This window comes from Solanum verrucosum, unplaced genomic scaffold, assembly GCF_900185275.1.
Source record: "Solanum verrucosum unplaced genomic scaffold, falcon-dt-bn FXZP01000462.1, whole genome shotgun sequence".
Classification (NCBI taxonomy): Eukaryota; Viridiplantae; Streptophyta; class Magnoliopsida; order Solanales; family Solanaceae; genus Solanum; species Solanum verrucosum.
In genome coordinates, this window is record NW_026019987.1 from 119,077 (window position 1) to 136,454 (window position 17,378).

Here is a 17,378-nt window from a genome sequence, read left to right on the forward strand (position 1 = left end):
TTGAGGTCCACAAATCACTATCAAACTTTATTTTATAATCATCTTTTAGGACAAGAATGTGTTGCACATGACAAATAATTCAAAAATATATAGTATATATAAAATAATTTTAAAACATATATTATATTTCTTGGTACACGTAATAATCATTAAAAAAGCCGGCGAAAAAAGAAAACGTTAGCTTATATCTTAAAATAAGTCATTTAAGATAATGTGTGTGTTTTCCTTTTTTGTAATCATTTTTAACACCCTCCCCTTCATTTTTACTCATTCACTATAAAAAAAAAAAACTATATATATTTTACATAAATATATAAACTTGATTTCGAAAAATTTAAAAATTTCACTCCCCAAATTCACGATCGAGTAGCTGTTTGATTCTTGAAATTTAAAAAATATCATATAAATTGAGAAAAAAAATACTCGCTCTGTCCATTTTTAATTGTCAAGTTGGCGCAAAGAGTGGCTTTCACTGTTTTTTGGGTATTATACATGTACGATCGATTCATTGCTTATCTGAAACATACCCATTAGCAAAAATGGTGTTTTTTCCTTCAACCTTTCTGCACTACATTACATAAGGTTAAAGTTCACGTATATCCGACTCTATCCAGACCACACTTATGGGATTACATTGTTGTTGTTGTTGTTGTTGTTGTTTTTGTACATTGTATGGATAGGATATGAAATGAGCTTAAATGAAGTAGAGATTCATATAATTGACCTCAACTTGTTTTGGACGGGAGACGTATTTGTTGTTGTATAGTAGATGTTGAATATCCTTGGCTTCTTCATTTATGTATTTCTTTATATTTTGATTACCTTTAGTGAAAGTCATTGCTCCGTCATTGCGGCTACTATCATAGATAATTGTGTAGCTATTCATAGCAAACATTATATGGTGGCGTGACATAGGGTAAATCACTTGATTTGATAGATTAAACTGAAAAGGGTAAAAAATACCCTTAAAGTATGTGAAATGGACCACTTATATCCTCCATTATATTTTGGGATAAAAAACACCCCCTCCCACCTTATCTCAGGAGACCACAAATACCCTCAATAGTTAGCAAATCCCAAAATATTGCCACTAAAGGTTATGAGTGATTTTTAGTGGGGACTAAGACTGCAACAATCATTCGCTAGTAAAAACCTATTTTTTTCAAACAAAAAAATATGATAATTAATTTTCGGTTGCAACCTAATTTTCTAAAATAAATAACTTGCACTATCAATATTAAAAACATCCAATATTATTACGAAAATCATCAAAATTACTTCTCGATTCAAAGCATCATTGTACATTTTATACATTTACATATGACATAAAAATAAAATATATAGTGTCTTCAAACTCCTCCTTAATCGATATCATTTTTGGTTTTTTAAAAACAATGAAGAAAAAAAAACACAAAATCAGAATTTAATATTAAAAAACCTTTAGTGACAATATTCTGGACTTTTGTGGCAACTATTGTCGCCGCTAAAGGTCTAGTTCTTTTGTAGTGAATCCTAGTTGGCAATGCTTAGGTGGAAGGATTAGTCCATGTGGCATGCCATGTCACTAGAAATTTGGGGTGTTAACTCTTGAGGTATTTGTGGTCTCCTAGGATAACGGCAGGGGCATTTTTGATCCCAAAATGTAACCAAGGGTATAAGTGATTTATTTCGCATAGTTCAAGAGCAATTTTGACGCTTTTTCATAGATTAAATTACAATTATAATGTGAAAATTTAGGTTGTCAATGTATATATGAGTTAATCCAACAAGTAATCATTTGTTGTTCAGTTTAAAGTGAGAATTGTTGCTAGACTGCATTTATAATATCATTGTGTTCTGTTTAAATTGGTGAGAAATTGGTTAAAGAAAATGAGGAGAAATATGAGTTCTTTTTGTTCTTACGAGTTTAGTTCTTGTTAGGTGATGATTTGTTGCTCAAATTTGTCCAAGAATTGAAATATTGGTTGAGCTTTATTATGCCTTTGTTATTTGTGTTAATGTAATTTCTTGTGTCATGTGATGTTACGTTGTTACTTATTTGGAATGGTGAGGCATTGGATAAAGAATGAAAATAGTTGATAATGAAAAGTTGAAAACTATTACTCATTAGGTGATCATTTCTAGCTCAATTGTTCCAGAATTGATGTTTTTATTGATTTTATGCCTTTATCATTTGCATAAACAGTTCTCATTTCAACTACCATTAACAAATTTATGTGTCTCTGTTGAACATATCACTAGAAATTAGAGCAGATTATACGTATAAAGATATAAGTATGAGTAATCCTATGTAGGAAGTGAAGGATTTGTCTAAGTTGAGAAACTGCATGAAAACACAGCCTCTGAAAACAAACTTTTGAAGGTATTGCTTTATCTGCCTCATTGAAATGTTAAGAGGACGTTGCTAATTGAACTTGCATTTGCATTCGGAGAATGTTGTTGCTTACACATACAACAACCAATTAATGTTGCCTCTTCATATTGGTGTAAGGGGATCTTTTCTTGATAAGTTTCAATGGGATGTGAATGGCTTGGTGATGTTGTGTTATGAGCAGGCAGTTGATACAGCTGTTAGAGTTCTAAAGGAAGGAGGAATGGACGCGATTAAGTTGGAAGGCGGGGCACCATCGAGAATTACAGCAGCTAAAGCTATTGTTGAAGCGGGGATTGCTGTAATAGGGCATGATGGATTAACACCTCAGGCCATCAGTGTTCTTGGTGGACTTAGGCCTCAAGGCAGAAACGTTGATAGTGCAGTCAAGGTATACCTATTAAAAGCTGATAGGGGTACACATGACGTATACTATTAAGGCTATATACTTGTTTTTATGAGTTTTGCAGGTTGTGGAACCTGCCATGGCCTTGCAGGAAGCAGGGTGCTTTTCTGTTGTTTTGGAATGTGTGCCTGCACCTGTTGCTGCAGCAACAACATCTGCTCTTAGGATCCCCACTATCGGAATTGGCGCTGGGCCTTTCTGTAGTGGTCAGGTTGGTTGAAATTCCCACTAATTTTTATATACTCTGTAGTGATCCGAAAATGGATCCATTTCACGTATATGGGCTGAAATTGCCACCCCTACCTGTCATGACCCCATGATATTAGCATGCTTTGTCAATGTCTTCACTCTCCAGCAGTAGTACAATCATTTGTAACGATTGACAGACAGTTTTAGGTTATTTGATTGCATGTCCTACTAACGCAGGCGCTAGTTTATCATGATCTTCTTGGGATGATGCAACACCCGCACCATGCCAAGGTTAGTACAACTAAATTTACTCCGAATCCGGAGTCAATTCTATCTGTATGAACTATATTCCATGTACTGCAGGTTACTCCTAAGTTCTGTAAGCAGTTTGGACAAGTTGGAGATGTTATCAACAAAGCTCTTTTGGAATACAAGGAAGAAGTAACTAATGGTTCATTCCTGGCTCTGCTCACAGCCCATACAAGATTGGTGCAGCCGATATGGATGGTTTCTTAAACGAGTTACAGAAGTTGGGTTTCAAAGATGCAGCTTCAGCAGCAGCTGTTGCAGCTGAAAAGATTCAGACAAGCTAATTTACCCCCCTTGATCGAGAGGACCAGCAATTTTTTAGTATACTTGTAGCCAACAAGTGCTATTATACTGAGTTGTACCTTGCTGTCTCTCGTAGATGGGGAGAGGATAGTTAAGGCGTTTCTGTGCCAAGAGAAGAGGCTTTCGTTTAGTTGATTAAAATTCTATGTCCAGAACTGGAAACAAGATTTACAGTAGGCCAAAAGAAGATGGCGATGATAGCAACACCATTTCCCCTTATTTATTTGTAGTAAAAGCTATTTTGTTATCACTTTTAAGGAAGTTGATTGAATGTCTCGTGGAAATGATCTCATATGCTAATTTACTATTGGAATAAAATAAGATGTTGTTTCTATATAGATCTCCTAACGGAAAATAACATTTGTAATGGACTACAAAACCAAATCTTCCACAAAGGCAGTTGGCTAAATATGATGAATTTCTTTACTAATCGCGACAAAATTCACAGAAATCATCAGGAAGTCTCTTACATAAACAAAAATCTATTCTTTTTTCTAGCATTGCCAATCTTTTCTCAAATGCCAATACTCCAACATGCATAGTCCTAACATCAACTTGTGCAACCTTAGCACAAGATCGAAGTAATATGTAATAATCAGCATGTACAGCGTAAAGATAAGCCCCGTCTTTCTTTCTAGCATACCTGATGTAGCCGTCTTTCTTCTTCACGTTTTTCCTCGGTGGTATATAAACAAATCGATTCTCGTTCATATCTGCTTTCAGCTGCCTCAATGCTGCATTTGAATCACCATCATCCCTTGACATTTTGCATTTGTATCCATCGTCCGTAAAGTTCTCGTTTTCTTTTGTTGTGCTGTTGGATCCATGTCTGGATCCGCTATGGTGAAAATGGTTACCAGTGTGGGAGTCTGTTTTCCCATCTTCTGATGCTTTGTCAGCCTTATTTTAAAAAGGAAATATAATTCAGCTATTATTAAATATTAAACAAGCAAAGACGAGTATAGGAACCCCCGCGAAAAGCAAATAACAAAACTAGGTGAATCATGAATGCTCAACATCCAAACGGGTAAAACAATGCAGGCAGAGCTAGTTAACAAGTACACTAACCGCAAATCATGTTACTTCACCAAAACTTCATATTTAGGTTTCTTTAGGTGGTTAAACATTATTTAGTGTGTAAACTCAATATCTCAGAATTGATTTCAATCAATTTGGGATTATGTAGGTGATGCCTGAAAATGTAAAAGACATGCTTAACAGCTGGTAGCGCTCATAAAAAATGGGTTTGTTGGTTGTTTGACCAACGGAAAGCATGGAAGAAAAGTCCACCAAAGAATAAGAATCGGCAACTTTCTAGAGGTGTCTTCCTAATCCTTGCCAAAGAAGGCTGAGAAGGTTGGGACGCAAGGTGGTTGTGCTCAAGCAACTATGGAAGTAGACTCCGTTAAAGAGTCATGTGCGTCAAAGAAATGTAATGTCATTCCATTGTGTATCTTGTGGACAGTTGGGCCTGAGAGAAACCATAGATATTTTGAGGATAAAATACAATCCTTACCTTTTGTAAAGTTCAGGTGTTTACAGAACAAGTGCTGGTGGTGCGATGTGAGCCCTATAAATGATCCTAACTTGTTAGTGAAACTCATAGACTATCCCTAGAGGCTCAGAGGGAGAATCTAAGCACATTTCTGTAATTCTGATTCTATGCACTGGCCTAACCTAATCCTATCTTTTGATAATAAAATCTACCTTTAGTATCTCTTCTTTGAATGTCAGGTGACAAAGCATTTTGGAGTAGACTGTGTGGGTGGCTGAGGTTTCACAGATTATTCAAGATTGGGAGACTGAACTACGATTGGTATGTATGATGGCAAAACAGAAGGCAGGACGAGCTGAAATTGTAAGCAGTGTGATTGGTATGATAGTGTATGTTATATGGAGAGAAAGGAACAAGATCAGATTTCAGAATCGAAGCATGAGAGCTGATGAAGTGCTGAAGGAAATCGTGATGCATATGCACATCAAGAGAAAGAACAGGGCAAAGTGGCATACTACACTACAACAACTTAACGCCTATCCTTAGTGTCTGCATAGGCTATAGCTGGAATGTATCACTGATATATATAAGTTACTTGTATTATTTGATTATAGATAAGTAGATTGATAGATTGAAGAGTGAGCAGGTAGTTCAATACTGCTCTGGTTGTAATCGTACAATTCTGGTTATGAATGAAAATCTACAGTTAACCAAAATAAAAAAAACATCTACCTTGAGTGATTTTTAAAAAAATCCAGTACTTCAATTTCCTACAAAGAAAACAAATCAGCTCGATGTGGTCTCAGGTTGAGTCTTCGGTTTGGTAGGTTCTCTCTAAATAAGCAAATAATGACCATCCTCAGCCAACATACGTTCAAATTAGTATTCTGAGATGTTCGACAGAACTAGTACTAGTACATAACAAAATTCCAACTGTGAATAAGAAACAGTTAAAAGAGAATGGACTTCATGTAAAAAACAAATATATAGACTTCAGCTTAATTCTCCATGTTGTTGAAGTTGTCCAACAGAGCAAAATTAACTTTTATGCAGATATATCAGTAAGGAAAGATGTGGTGATTTTTGAAGGTTGTTGATAGGTACTACCATCCCATCACATATTGACAAGGTTTTAAGGATGTGGGTGCAAGATCGTATAAATCAACCTTAATCACGGGGAAAGTAAAATACCTTATGGCTTTGATAGAAGTCCCAAAAATCTTCTATTATCCTTTCTTCTTCATGATCATCGTAAGCAGGTTCTAGTCCAGCGAAAACCACATTTTTGCAGTACAGAAGGTATGATTGTAAATCTTTTGAAAAATCTGTCAAACAAGAAAAGAAACATAACTCAAACAAGTAACAAGAAAAAGAAAGCATAATTCCACCAAGTAACAATCGGTGCAACTTATAACCCCATGCTATATCTACATGTATCCAAAAATCAATGTAATGCCTTGCAATTACCATATGTATCACTGAGCTCATTGTATTTTTCTTCAAGAATCTTCAAGAGTTCTGAAGTACTATCATGAGGATCTGAATCACGTGAAGCTGAGTCTTCCTCAGCAACAGCACCTCTTGCATTGCAACTGAAACCACATTCTCCAGCTCCATTCTCAACAGCAGACACTAAATTATTCGAACAAGATGAAATCAGTTCCCATTTTCCGCCATTCAGGTCATAAAGAATCCTCATTGTCACAATCAGTATAGACATCACGCAAACACGAGAAGGCAGCCTGGAGTCATTATCTGATAAATACAACTCCGGAGGCATAGACCACTCATACACTTGGCATGCCTGAGGAAGAATTTTCTCAACAGGAAGCGATAAATGCTTGAGATAACGGGCAGCTATAGCATGGAAGTTCACTGAAGGCAATTCCAAGCCTATTTTCCTGGCAATGGAGGCAGCTAGGGACTCTAACTTTTGCAAGGTGACAGTTCTGATAGGCCTGAACATACGACTGGTACTGATAGGGCACGACCTTGAAGGAGGTCCCAACTGCTTCTCTATTTCAAGAAAAGCAGCAAAATATGGGAGCTTTCCTTCTAACGTCCACTTCAATATGTCTGTTGGCAAGATAGCTTCCCTTGCCACGTGACAGACAAGAAAAGAGATAGCCAGAGAACAAGGTAATGGAATCAAGTTTCTCAAAGATTTATGCCATATGGTTACTGCCCGTTTTCCAAGTAAATTGTGAGGTTCTGTTTTCTGGCTGCCAGTCGACTGAGAAAGTTCTATTTCCCCTGAAATAAATACTGGAATTAGGTTCTAAAAGGGAAAGGTGAATACAGAAAGGAAATTCAACCTGCATAATATCAGAGTTTCACACCAACTGATTTCTCTCACTGAAGACATATAGAAAACTTAACAAACCCACTTTGCCAGACAGCCAGAGTATATGATTCAGAAGTTTTTCAAAAATATAGCCACCTAACATGAACCAAAGATAAAAGAGGACAGAACATTTTTACCTTCATGCTATACAAATTAGATCAAAAGCGAAGGACCAACATCCTAGAAGAAATTCATTTTCGTTACACAAGATTGCCCATTAGAAACCAAGTTGATATGCTTAATTACATGAACCAAAGATAAAAGAGGACAGAACATTTTTACCTTCATGCTATACAAATTAGATCAAAAGCGAAGGACCAACATCCTAGAAGAAATTCATTTTCGTTACACAAGATTGCCCATTAGAAACCAAGTTGATATGCTTAATTACTAGTCTTGCACTTTACAAGTAGTGTTTTAAAAGAATGCAAGTGACAACAAGCATAGTAGTCGAACGTGCAATGTTAGGCTAAAAATTAATTGATTAATCTTCAGCTTCTAACTAATGATTGTTAACAAATCCTAGAGAAACAAGAACATGAAAATATCCCGATTTCCATCCTTGTGTAGATAAAGATAATCAAAATGATACCTTGAGTTTGAGTCTCTGATTCATGGACAACATCGTCTGCCCACTCATCACTCAACACGTTTTCATGTGCCAAGAGTCTTAACCAAATAGGCCCAGCAAGCCCAACAATCAGGGGGCTTACGTTAAATTTCTCCACCAGAGTCTTGCACTGCATTTGGATCATAGCTTGTAACCCCATAACATACCTCAACCGGATCTCTGAATAATAGTCTGTGTAAGTCAAAGAAATTTGAGATGATCCAAAATCACTAGGCACTGCAGGCCCAACTCCATCATCTCCATTACACTCGTCGTAGTCATCAAAGGTTTTCAAAGACTCTAAATGCTGGGAGAGTTGTACCTGAGATATGGGTACAGGTTGACTGACCTGGCAATATTGACGGCGCTGACTAGTAGAGTACATACCCCCATCTACGTTGAATAGGTCATCATCATCAACACCCGTGTCCATGATGTCAACTGCTTGAGAGCCGCAACGAGTGCAATAGAAGAACCCATCACCGCCATCGTCAAAGGATAGATTGCCACAAACCTCGCAGCACCTTTGAATCTTCTCTGTCATTCTAATTTATTGTATGGGTCATTGATTGAATCCTCTGCATTAAAGCACCAATTATTTAGTCGAGTAACACCAGGTCAAATCAAGGAGGTTAAAATCTTCAATTCATTAAGATTCGATCTTGCTTAAGACACGGGCACTCTATGCTGTGAATCTAACTAAATCAGAAATATTCTCAAGAAACTAAAGGAAAAAAAAAAAGATCAGGCAAACAGAAATATTCTAAAGAAACTAAATCTAATATCAGGAAAAAAAATTTGAACCAAAACTAGTTTTTTTCTTTTGACGAAGTTACAATCAACAAAGGTAAGGTTGTGTACATCACCCAACCCACACCAAACTTCACTTGTGGGATTACAATGTACTTCACGTTGTGTTTTCACTTGTATCATTGTTGCTTATGGTGTTTCATTATCACATGATTTTTTATTGTACTTTTGCATTGTTCCTTGTTATTTGCTATATTCTCTACATTGTCTCCGTTTTCTATACCTGGATTCATTGCACTTGAGCCAAAGGTCCTTCAGAAACAACCTCTCTACCTCTACAAGTTAGCAATAAAGGTCTGCATACATTCTACCCTCCCCAGACCTCACTTGTGGAATTTCACAGGATTTATTGTTATTGTATACTTCCCAAACAAAAACACACTTGTTAAAAATATCCCTATTTCTAATGGACGAAAACTAAAAAAGTTTAAAAATTTATACTTTTCCTAACAAGGCTACTTATTTGGCATAGAACTTGTGATCTATAGGTCAAATACGAAGACAACCTATTGTTACTCCAACAATCCCCCAATAAGAAGGTTGTGTAAGGGTCAGTTATGCCCTAAATTTTATTCCTACCAAACATCAATTCTATATGTTAGCAATCACAAAACTAAGTAAAATCTGTGCAATTGAAACCAATAGAGACAATCAGGTTCAAATTTTTATAATTACAAAAAAAAGAAAAAAGTTACCAGAATGGCGAAGCAAGTAGCAACAGCTCGGATTCAGCAATTTTCTTCCCGGCGCTTGATTAAGAAGGAATAAAAAATACCAAAAGTAGAACAAATATGTCAAATATTGTCTCCAGCAAAGCAATTCCGGTGGCTGCTCCTCCCTTACCCAAACATCTAGTTCGAGCCAGAATATGAAAAAAAAATTACTTCCTGAATGGAAAGTGAATCCCAAATAGTTGAATTCAATACACACGCTAAATAACGAATGAAAAAACAAAAAAATACTAATAAATCTGATCACTTAAATTTACTACTCTCTCCGTCCCATTTTATGTGAGGTAGTTTGACTCGGCACGGAGTTTAAGAAAGAAAGGAAGACTTTTAAAACTTATGGTCTAAAATGAAGGATAGAAATTTGTGTGGCTGTAAATCATTTCATTAAGGGTAAAATAGACATTTTATAGTTAAATTGTTACTTAATATAGAAATGTGCCATTCTTTTTGGGACTGACTAAAAAGGAAAATAAGTCACATAAATTGGGACAGAGGGAGTAACATAAATTGGGAAAAAACCTTATAACATATTGTTCCACTTATTTTTGCCTTTAAAGTTGTATTGAAATGCATTTAAACATAAATATCATGTTATATTCTTTGTAAGAGGTATAATTAAATATAATTTCATCTTCAACTTTAGCTACATAAATTTCAACTTGATATTGTAAAAGAGAATGAAGTCAAAAAAATTTCCAGCACACTTGTATTTACACTGTTACACTTACCTAAACTCTACTCTCTTCCCAACCCACAAATTGTTTATACATGTAGTGAAGATGGGATCTGGAAGAAGGAAAAAAAAGCTAATTAAAATGGTGTCTTTATTACTAGTATACTAGTGTCTTTCTCACTCACCTATCCCCTTTTGCTCTTCAAGAACTTAGCTTTAGATACATTAAAGTTTGTTTTTTTTTTTTTGATGACAAACATTAGAGTTTGGTTTTTTTACTTAAAGTTCTGTCCTTTTCATCTTCCTGTTTACAGGATATTCCATTACTGTACCAATCTGTAGTACTTATCATTCTTGAAAGTAGTTAGTCAAAATTGTGTCTAAATGAGAGGTTTTTGGTGGTCTACTGTTTCTTCATTCATATAAGCAAAGTTGGTTGGACTAAAATAACTGTTAGAACCGAAATAATTAGGTGTAATAAGGAAGCTAACAAAACAAAGAAGACAAGCGAGAAATATATCAAGAGACACAAAAATTTAAAGTGGTTTGGTCAAATGACCTACATCCACAAAGGAGATGGACAATCCACTATATAAATATAAGAGTACAAAATATAGAGAGAAATAATATCAACCAATTCACTCAAGAGGTTCATACAAATGATAACGTATCACTTGTATCTCACAAATTCTTTCCCCTAACCATAACTCTCAAAGCCCATTGAACTACATTGTGAATGTTGATTAAGTTAGAAGGAACACGCTTCTATTTATAGAGTCGACTAGCCAATCCTAAACTTTTTCCTAAAAGGAAAACCTATTTATGGTAAGAAACTCAGGACAATTAATACCCAACAAAAAACAACCCTATTGACTTGCTTATGGTATAGGGAAATGTAGAGTCTCTTGCTTTTGATTTTGATGTATTGGTTATTAGTGAGTGAATTTAAGAAAAAGTGAATAGTAAGTAGCAACAACCAAAATTAGATCAGTAATCTCCAAATTAAGAAAACTTAACAAGTAAAGATCAGTACTTTAAACAATTGAATACAGATAAATCCAACCCCAAATCAAATACACCCTCAACCCCCCAAAAAAACCACTAAACCCATGACAAGAACTACAAAAAGCTCAAAACTTGATAAGAAATTGAATGCACTAAAGAACACCCAAAAAGGAAAACTAAACAAAAATCAAGAAAAGGGACAAATTCAATCACCAAAAGGCCAAAAGGGATTGTGATTCTTGAAGTTAAGACAGTCCCACAGAAACCCAACTAAAAAAGCTCAAAACTTTATAACAAATTGGATGTTATAACCAACACCCAAAAAGGAAAATCAAACGAAAATTGAGAAAAAGGGACAAAAGGGGTTGTGGGTCTTGAAGTTAAGACAGTACCTGAAGGAGCAAACAAGTCAAAAACTCAAAATTGGTGAAATCTTGATGATGATGGTTGATCCTGTTGACAGAATAAGAAAGGCATGGTATGGAAACTGTTAAAGAAAGAGTAAAAAGCAAAAAAAGATGAAATCTCTGTGTGTGAGAGAGAAAATGGGTTGTGGGCTTCTCTACCCCTATTAGAATTGGGCTCTTTTGAGCCCAATTTGCTTACCCACAGCCCAAAGTTCCATTTTCCAAAACGAAGCCTAGTCTTTAGAGTTTACATCTCAGTCGCCGGTTGCCGCTGCTCGCCGTGGTCCTCGCCGTACTCAGGTGAGCTTCATCATTTTTCTTTAATCATTTGTTTTTTTTCATGAGATATGAATTGAATCAATTTATGCTTAAATATGTTGTGTCAATTGGTTAAGGTTCTTGTGCTCTTTGTCTCCGCGTTTGGGTGTGATTTGGTGGTAAATTGGTATGTACACTGTTTATTATTGTAAGAAGCTTTAGAGTTGTGCATTAGCAATTAGCATATACAGTTATGCACTTGCTAGCTTTTTTCTTTTGATAATTATGGTGTCCGGGGAATGCCAAACACTATGAGAGAGTTGATGTTCAGTTGGAAGAGCGTGAGAGGAAGGAGAAGAGGAAGGGCTTGGAATATGATTCCACTTGCGCTAATGTGTGTTGTTTGGAGGGAGAAATAGGAGAGCGTTTGAAGGTGTAGAGTCGAGTTTTTCTCAATCGAGGAATAGTCTTTGTTCTCTTGTTTTCTTTTGGCGCTCATAGAAAGTCCCTTGTTGTATAGACGATTGGGTGGAGTTTGTAGAGAATCATATCTTTTTGTAAATTCTCTACTTTTTGGTATATCTCTTGTATGCGGCCGTTGTGGTCATGTTTATGGATGGACATATTTTTACTTGATCAAAAACAAATTATGGTGTCAGGTTCAGGTTATGTGTCCATCGACTAATTCAACGGGACATGCTACCTCACACCAGTATATACTCTATATATTGGGTAACTCTATCCATCAAAACTTTGACACATGAGAAGAAATCATCTAGTGTTTTTGTCTTCGATAGGAATTGAACTGAGGCACTTGTTAACTTGCTTCTCCTTCATGTCTGAAACTTTTTATTTATTCTTTCTTATTGTAAGTGTTGTCACTATATAGTTAGGAAGTGGAATTAGAGCTTCCATCATCTTCTTCTTCTTGATATATATTTTAATATTTATGAAAGCATTGGAGTTGTGCATAATATATACACTTGTACACTTGCTTCTCATTCACACCTCAAACTTTTTTTATTCGTCTTTTATGATCCCAAGTGCTGAAATGGGGTTAGAGTTTGTTGTCATCTCGCACCGTCATGATTGGTGTTGAATGTCGAGTCTGCTGTGAGAGGCGCTTAAAGGTTGTTAAGACATTAGACCGAGGGGTGAACCTACTGGGGAGGGGAGAGGTTGCTTCCTAAAAAGAACTTGGTTTGGCTCGCCTTTTGAAACCAAACAAAGAGCGTTTGGAGTACCATTTTATTTTATACTATATCCAGAAGATGCGGATTATTTTTAGATTACATGATCTTACAGTTGCGTTTTGGTTTTTTTCCAGGTTGTTGATTGATCTTTCAGAGGGATCAGTAGATGGTTACTAGAATTCAGAAATGAGTTTGATGATTTCGCGACTGAGGCAGCATTTGCCTGCTGTACTCTTCAAACAATCTGTTCGATCCAATGTGGCTGACTCCTATTTTGTTACCTCAACTATTTTTACTCGACACTTCTCTCAGCAAGTAGAGATTAACTAGAGAAAGCTTCCAGCCGATTATGATCCTGTGACTTTTGATCCTACTGAGCATCGTAGTCCTCCATCAGAAAGGGTATGGAGGCTCGTTGATGAAGTATCAGGACTTACCCTGGTCGAAGTTACAGAAGTGTCTTCGATTATTATGAAGAGGTTGGGCATGACAGAGCAACCAACGGTTGGAGTTATGAAGGCAGGGGCTGCTGAATTGGCAGCAGCTATGAAGGGACCAGAAGCAGCTAAGGAGGAAAAGAAACCGGAGAAAACTGTTTTTGAACTTAAACTGGAGTCATTCGAGTCAGCTCAAAAGATAAAGATAATCAAAGAGGTTCGCAGTTCTACTGATTTGGGACTCAAGGAAGCGAAGGACTTAGTCGAGAAGACTCCTGCTGTTTTCAAGAAGGGAGTATCAAAGGAAAAAGCCGAACAAATAATTGACAAGATGAAAGCTGTTGGAGCAAAAGTTGTTATGGAGTGATAAATATTTGATTTGATATCGGGTTCTGGGTCGTTCTATGTTGCCTTGGTCCTTTCACCAACTGCACGAATCTCAAGATGGCGAAGACTCAACCCTCTTCGAGAAAAAGAAGAATGGACGAGGCTATCGAAGATCCAGACAAGATATGCACCTCTTCAAGAATGATGAAAAACAAATCCATCAACTTTCATATGGTATTTTGGCCTGAACTCCTCGATACTCAATCAAATCCTCTCTTTTGATGACTAAATGCGTTTCTATAGTCCCATATTTAATAATGCCCATATTTTTTGAAACTAAATTATGCTTCATTAGGCTATTATACAATTTTGTAGTCTACATGTGTTCCATAGAAAGGCTAATAGATCATTTTCATGACAGATTATCTGTTTAGTGTTGTAAACTGCATTTTGTGTTTGTATTTTGATGTGTGTTGAGTACAGAGAACTGGTAATTGTACCCAATTCATAAACGAACAGGACGGACAAGTGACGATTAGCCGAGGGGCTCTTGGACCTAAGGAAATAGATTGTAGCTGGGTACAAATAGATCGGAACGAGTAGGCATGGTACAGCAGAAGTCCATGGGTTGACACATGGTTGCAGCTTTGGGCTGGTGATTGATGATTGACGATTGACAATTGACTAAATTGCGGTTTTTGAGTCGTGCTCGTCGCACAAAACTTAGTCTCATATACATACACTGTATGCTGGCTATAATTATATTTTATTACCATATGCTATTATTAGCCCATTAAGTTTTAAAGCAAAAAATAAATAAATTGATATCCAATAATCTAATCAACGAAAAATAGCAAATTAAATTTAAATGCAACTATTTTATACAAATTGGGGACAACAATTTCTTCCAATATTTAAAAATAATAACTAAGAATATGTGGATCAATTCACAAATATAATTTTCTTGAAAGTCATAATTACATAAAAAGAACCAGAATTATAGTACATGCCACAATAATTAAAGATTGAGAACTCCAAAACCGCCCTTGTAGTACAAAATCCTGAGAAAAAAAATAAAAATAAATATAAGTACATAAAAATAATAATAGAAAAAAATAAATTCAATGTTAAAGAATCTTAAAAGATTAAATTAAAGATCAAGTTTTAATCCTAAATCCATCCTTGTTCCGGATTAGTCAGGAACAAAGCAATTATTTGAAGTTTCCGAATTTTACACTACAATAAAAAAAATATTCAGATTCGAGCATTAAGAATGAAGAAACTCCTGGTATTATCCCTTTACTAGACCCTATAGGCCTATACAACGCGAACTAGAATGAGAGACAAATTGAGCTCATATACTACGGGCTCAACTGAATCAATATTTTTTAACACAAAATCTATAATTTGAAGAGTCTACTAAGTTCAATATCAAGAACCCTACGAAAGATTGAAGATCAAATTCAAATCTTGAATCCATCTCTAATCCGAATTAGTCAGGTCAGTAAATTTCGAATACCGAATGAAAAAAGAAGTTGAAGACATACCTTTGATGATGCAGAAGACACAAGTCCTTTAAATCCAATATCATAAGCAATACTTCCATCAGCTTTAAATAATCCAAAGTTTCTCTCAGAAGTTGGGCCAGGCTTCAAATTCTCATTAAACAAAGCAAAAACATAACCTTTTGCCATCATTTTGGGCCTATAAGGTGTACCTTTCTTCTTCATTAACCTTTTATGCAAATTAAAATTATACGTCCTGGCGTTCTTAGGGTCCGCACCTGGTTCATTATCATCTCCTTTAGATGCCCAACCGGTCTCCGATACGATAACTTGCATTTTCGTATACCCTAATTTCTCTAATGCAACATATGTTGCATCAACCATTGCATCAAACATGTTGTCATAATGCAACTTAGTCTTAGGATCAACAATCCCTTTATTTGGTTGAAATAAAGCATAGTTTATATCAATATGAGAAGGGTCAAATTTATAGGCTAAAAATGGATATGCATTTATGTACAAAGGTGAGCCCACTCTATTGAAAAAATGTAACAATGGGCCTAAATATGGCATCATACTTTCTTTAAATGTACCATTTGAAGGAGGATATGTACTACTAAAAATTGCCTCGGAATGTGGGGTTGAAACCTCGATGGTATTGGTCAATCCTAACCTCCTGAGAGCGCGGTATACACTTCTAACCGCGGGTACTAGTGCTTCAGATATACTTGTATCACCACCTAGTATCTCATTTCCAACCGCGATACCTCTAATTGAGGTACCAGGGAGGTATGGTTGTAGGTTAACTTGTATCCATTCGAGGGCTATTGACCCATTTTGGCTAACGTCTTTTAGTAACTTATCAGGTAGACAAACTGAGATTTCGATTCCAGAACCACTAAAGGCTCTTAGAACTCTAGAATCCGCGTCGTAGATTCTTATGTTCTTGATCTTGTTCATCCTTAAAAGTCTTAAGACATCTTCAGGTGCTGGGATGTTGTCTGAAATTTTTCCATAATTTATACCATATGTGCCTGTCATTGCATGTACAACTATTGAACCTGTCCAACAACAACAAGAAAATAGTAAAAGGGGGAATTGGTTAAAAATAACATATACTAGACGAAATATCTTAATTTTATCATCCAACATAATATCGTGTTGTACATATCGTTGACCTTAACGAAGCTCCAATTTGAAGTATAACATAGGGTAAATTTGGACCTTTTCTTGGAAATATCTTAGAAATATTCTGACACGTGGAATTCATTCGGTCTATACTGGAACTTTGTTAAAGTCAATGAAAAATATGAGAACATGTAAGGGTATGAATGACCAAAAGTTTAACCGATGGTAAGAATTTTTAAAAATTGTACAGTAAAAAGGTAAATTTAAGCAAACTTCCATTTACAAGGAAAATCATTGGAGATAAAATCTAGAAACTTAATTAATTTCTCATCATCATAAACTGGATATATGTATAAAAATCAACTAATTTGACTCCCAATATACACATAAAAAAAACACAATCATTGTTGCAACACTATATAGTGTATATCAGAGAAAAAAAGCACAAAGCATCCCGTATCAGCAGTGTTCGAGAAAGGACCGCACCCTAATGCAAATACTAAGTCGTAACCTATAGACTCTCAAAGAAATTTCAAATAATCAAGAATGATTAAGTTGTTAAAAAAACATACCACTAAAGAGAAGAAGGAAGCATATGAAGATGAATGATGAATTGGCCATAATCTTGAGAGGATTAATAATAAGTGAATGTTTATAAATGGCTAATATTAATTTCTTATTTGCTAGGTTTGTAATATTATTAGTAGTAGTAACATAGAAATGGAACCAATATACACAAAAAAACCAAACAAAGATTCCAAACCTTAGTTTAAAGATGAAGGGCATGAGCAAGGCAAGTTATGGTTTTCTTTGGAATATACCAAACAAAAAAACATTTTTGGTTTTTCTAAGGTATTAGAATTTATTCCTACCTTTT

The 17,378-nt window shown here is 35.6% G+C and overlaps 3 protein-coding genes and 1 pseudogene across 4 annotated transcripts; 2 read left to right on the forward strand and 2 right to left on the reverse strand.

The window, feature by feature from the left end:
• The first annotated feature begins 2,465 nt into the window (after nt 1–2,465).
• Nucleotides 2,466–3,625, forward strand: LOC125818486 (3-methyl-2-oxobutanoate hydroxymethyltransferase 1, mitochondrial-like; annotated as a pseudogene).
• A 345-nt stretch (nt 3,626–3,970) lies between these two features.
• LOC125818468 (TATA box-binding protein-associated factor RNA polymerase I subunit B) lies at nt 3,971–11,762 on the reverse strand. 2 transcript variants are annotated; one of them, XM_049497960.1, is made up of 5 exons: nt 11,639–11,762; nt 8,010–8,605; nt 6,541–7,326; nt 6,265–6,398; nt 3,971–4,478 (listed from the first exon to the last, which is right to left on the reverse strand). In XM_049497960.1, exons 2-5 carry the CDS (start codon nt 8,569–8,571, stop codon nt 4,005–4,007), a joined length of 1,956 nt encoding a protein of 651 aa, XP_049353917.1. In that variant the 5' UTR covers nt 8,572–8,605; nt 11,639–11,762; the 3' UTR covers nt 3,971–4,004. The 2 variants fall into 2 exon arrangements, with proteins under 2 accessions (XP_049353917.1, XP_049353916.1); XM_049497959.1 differs by lacking the exon at nt 11,639–11,762 and adding an exon at nt 9,533–9,708 and having other exon boundaries at nt 3,972–4,478.
• Nucleotides 11,763–12,996: 1,234 nt separating this feature from the next.
• On the forward strand, nt 12,997–14,471 carry LOC125818470 (uncharacterized). The gene is made up of 4 exons (XM_049497962.1): nt 12,997–13,089; nt 13,435–13,893; nt 13,986–14,102; nt 14,352–14,471. Exons 1-4 carry the CDS (start codon nt 12,997–12,999, stop codon nt 14,469–14,471), a joined length of 789 nt encoding a protein of 262 aa, XP_049353919.1.
• Nucleotides 14,472–14,765: 294 nt separating this feature from the next.
• Nucleotides 14,766–17,142, reverse strand: LOC125818469 (glucan endo-1,3-beta-glucosidase 14-like). The gene is made up of 3 exons (XM_049497961.1): nt 17,074–17,142; nt 15,416–16,434; nt 14,766–14,929 (listed from the first exon to the last, which is right to left on the reverse strand). Exons 1-3 carry the CDS (start codon nt 17,120–17,122, stop codon nt 14,846–14,848), a joined length of 1,152 nt encoding a protein of 383 aa, XP_049353918.1. The 5' UTR covers nt 17,123–17,142; the 3' UTR covers nt 14,766–14,845.
• Between the last annotated feature and the right edge of the window lie 236 nt (nt 17,143–17,378).

Bases quoted from the DNA above. Each gene is read 5' to 3' on its own strand.
- LOC125818469 (XM_049497961.1), bottom strand. From the start codon at position 17,122: ATGGCCAATTCATCATTCATCTTCATATGCTTCCTTCTTCTCTTTAGT. The intron at 16,435-17,073 runs GTATGTTTTTTT...GTTGTTGGACAG, and splicing joins CTTCCTTCTTCTCTTTAGTG to GTTCAATAGTTGTACATGCA. The intron at 14,930-15,415 runs GTATGTCTTCAA...TTTTTTTCTCAG, and splicing joins TGTCTTCTGCATCATCAAAG to GATTTTGTACTACAAGGGCG.
- LOC125818468 (XM_049497960.1), bottom strand. From the start codon at position 8,571: ATGACAGAGAAGATTCAAAGGTGCTGCGAGGTTTGTGGCAATCTATCC. The intron at 7,327-8,009 runs GTATCATTTTGA...TATTTATTTCAG, and splicing joins ATCAGAGACTCAAACTCAAG to GGGAAATAGAACTTTCTCAG. The intron at 4,479-6,264 runs GTATTTTACTTT...TTTTAAAATAAG, and splicing joins ACTTCTATCAAAGCCATAAG to GCTGACAAAGCATCAGAAGA.
- LOC125818470 (XM_049497962.1), top strand. From the start codon at position 12,997: ATGATTGGTGTTGAATGTCGAGTCTGCTGTGAGAGGCGCTTAAAGGTT. The intron at 13,090-13,434 runs GTTGCTTCCTAA...GAGATTAACTAG, and splicing joins ACCTACTGGGGAGGGGAGAG to AGAAAGCTTCCAGCCGATTA. The intron at 13,894-13,985 runs GTTGTTATGGAG...ACGAATCTCAAG, and splicing joins TGAAAGCTGTTGGAGCAAAA to ATGGCGAAGACTCAACCCTC.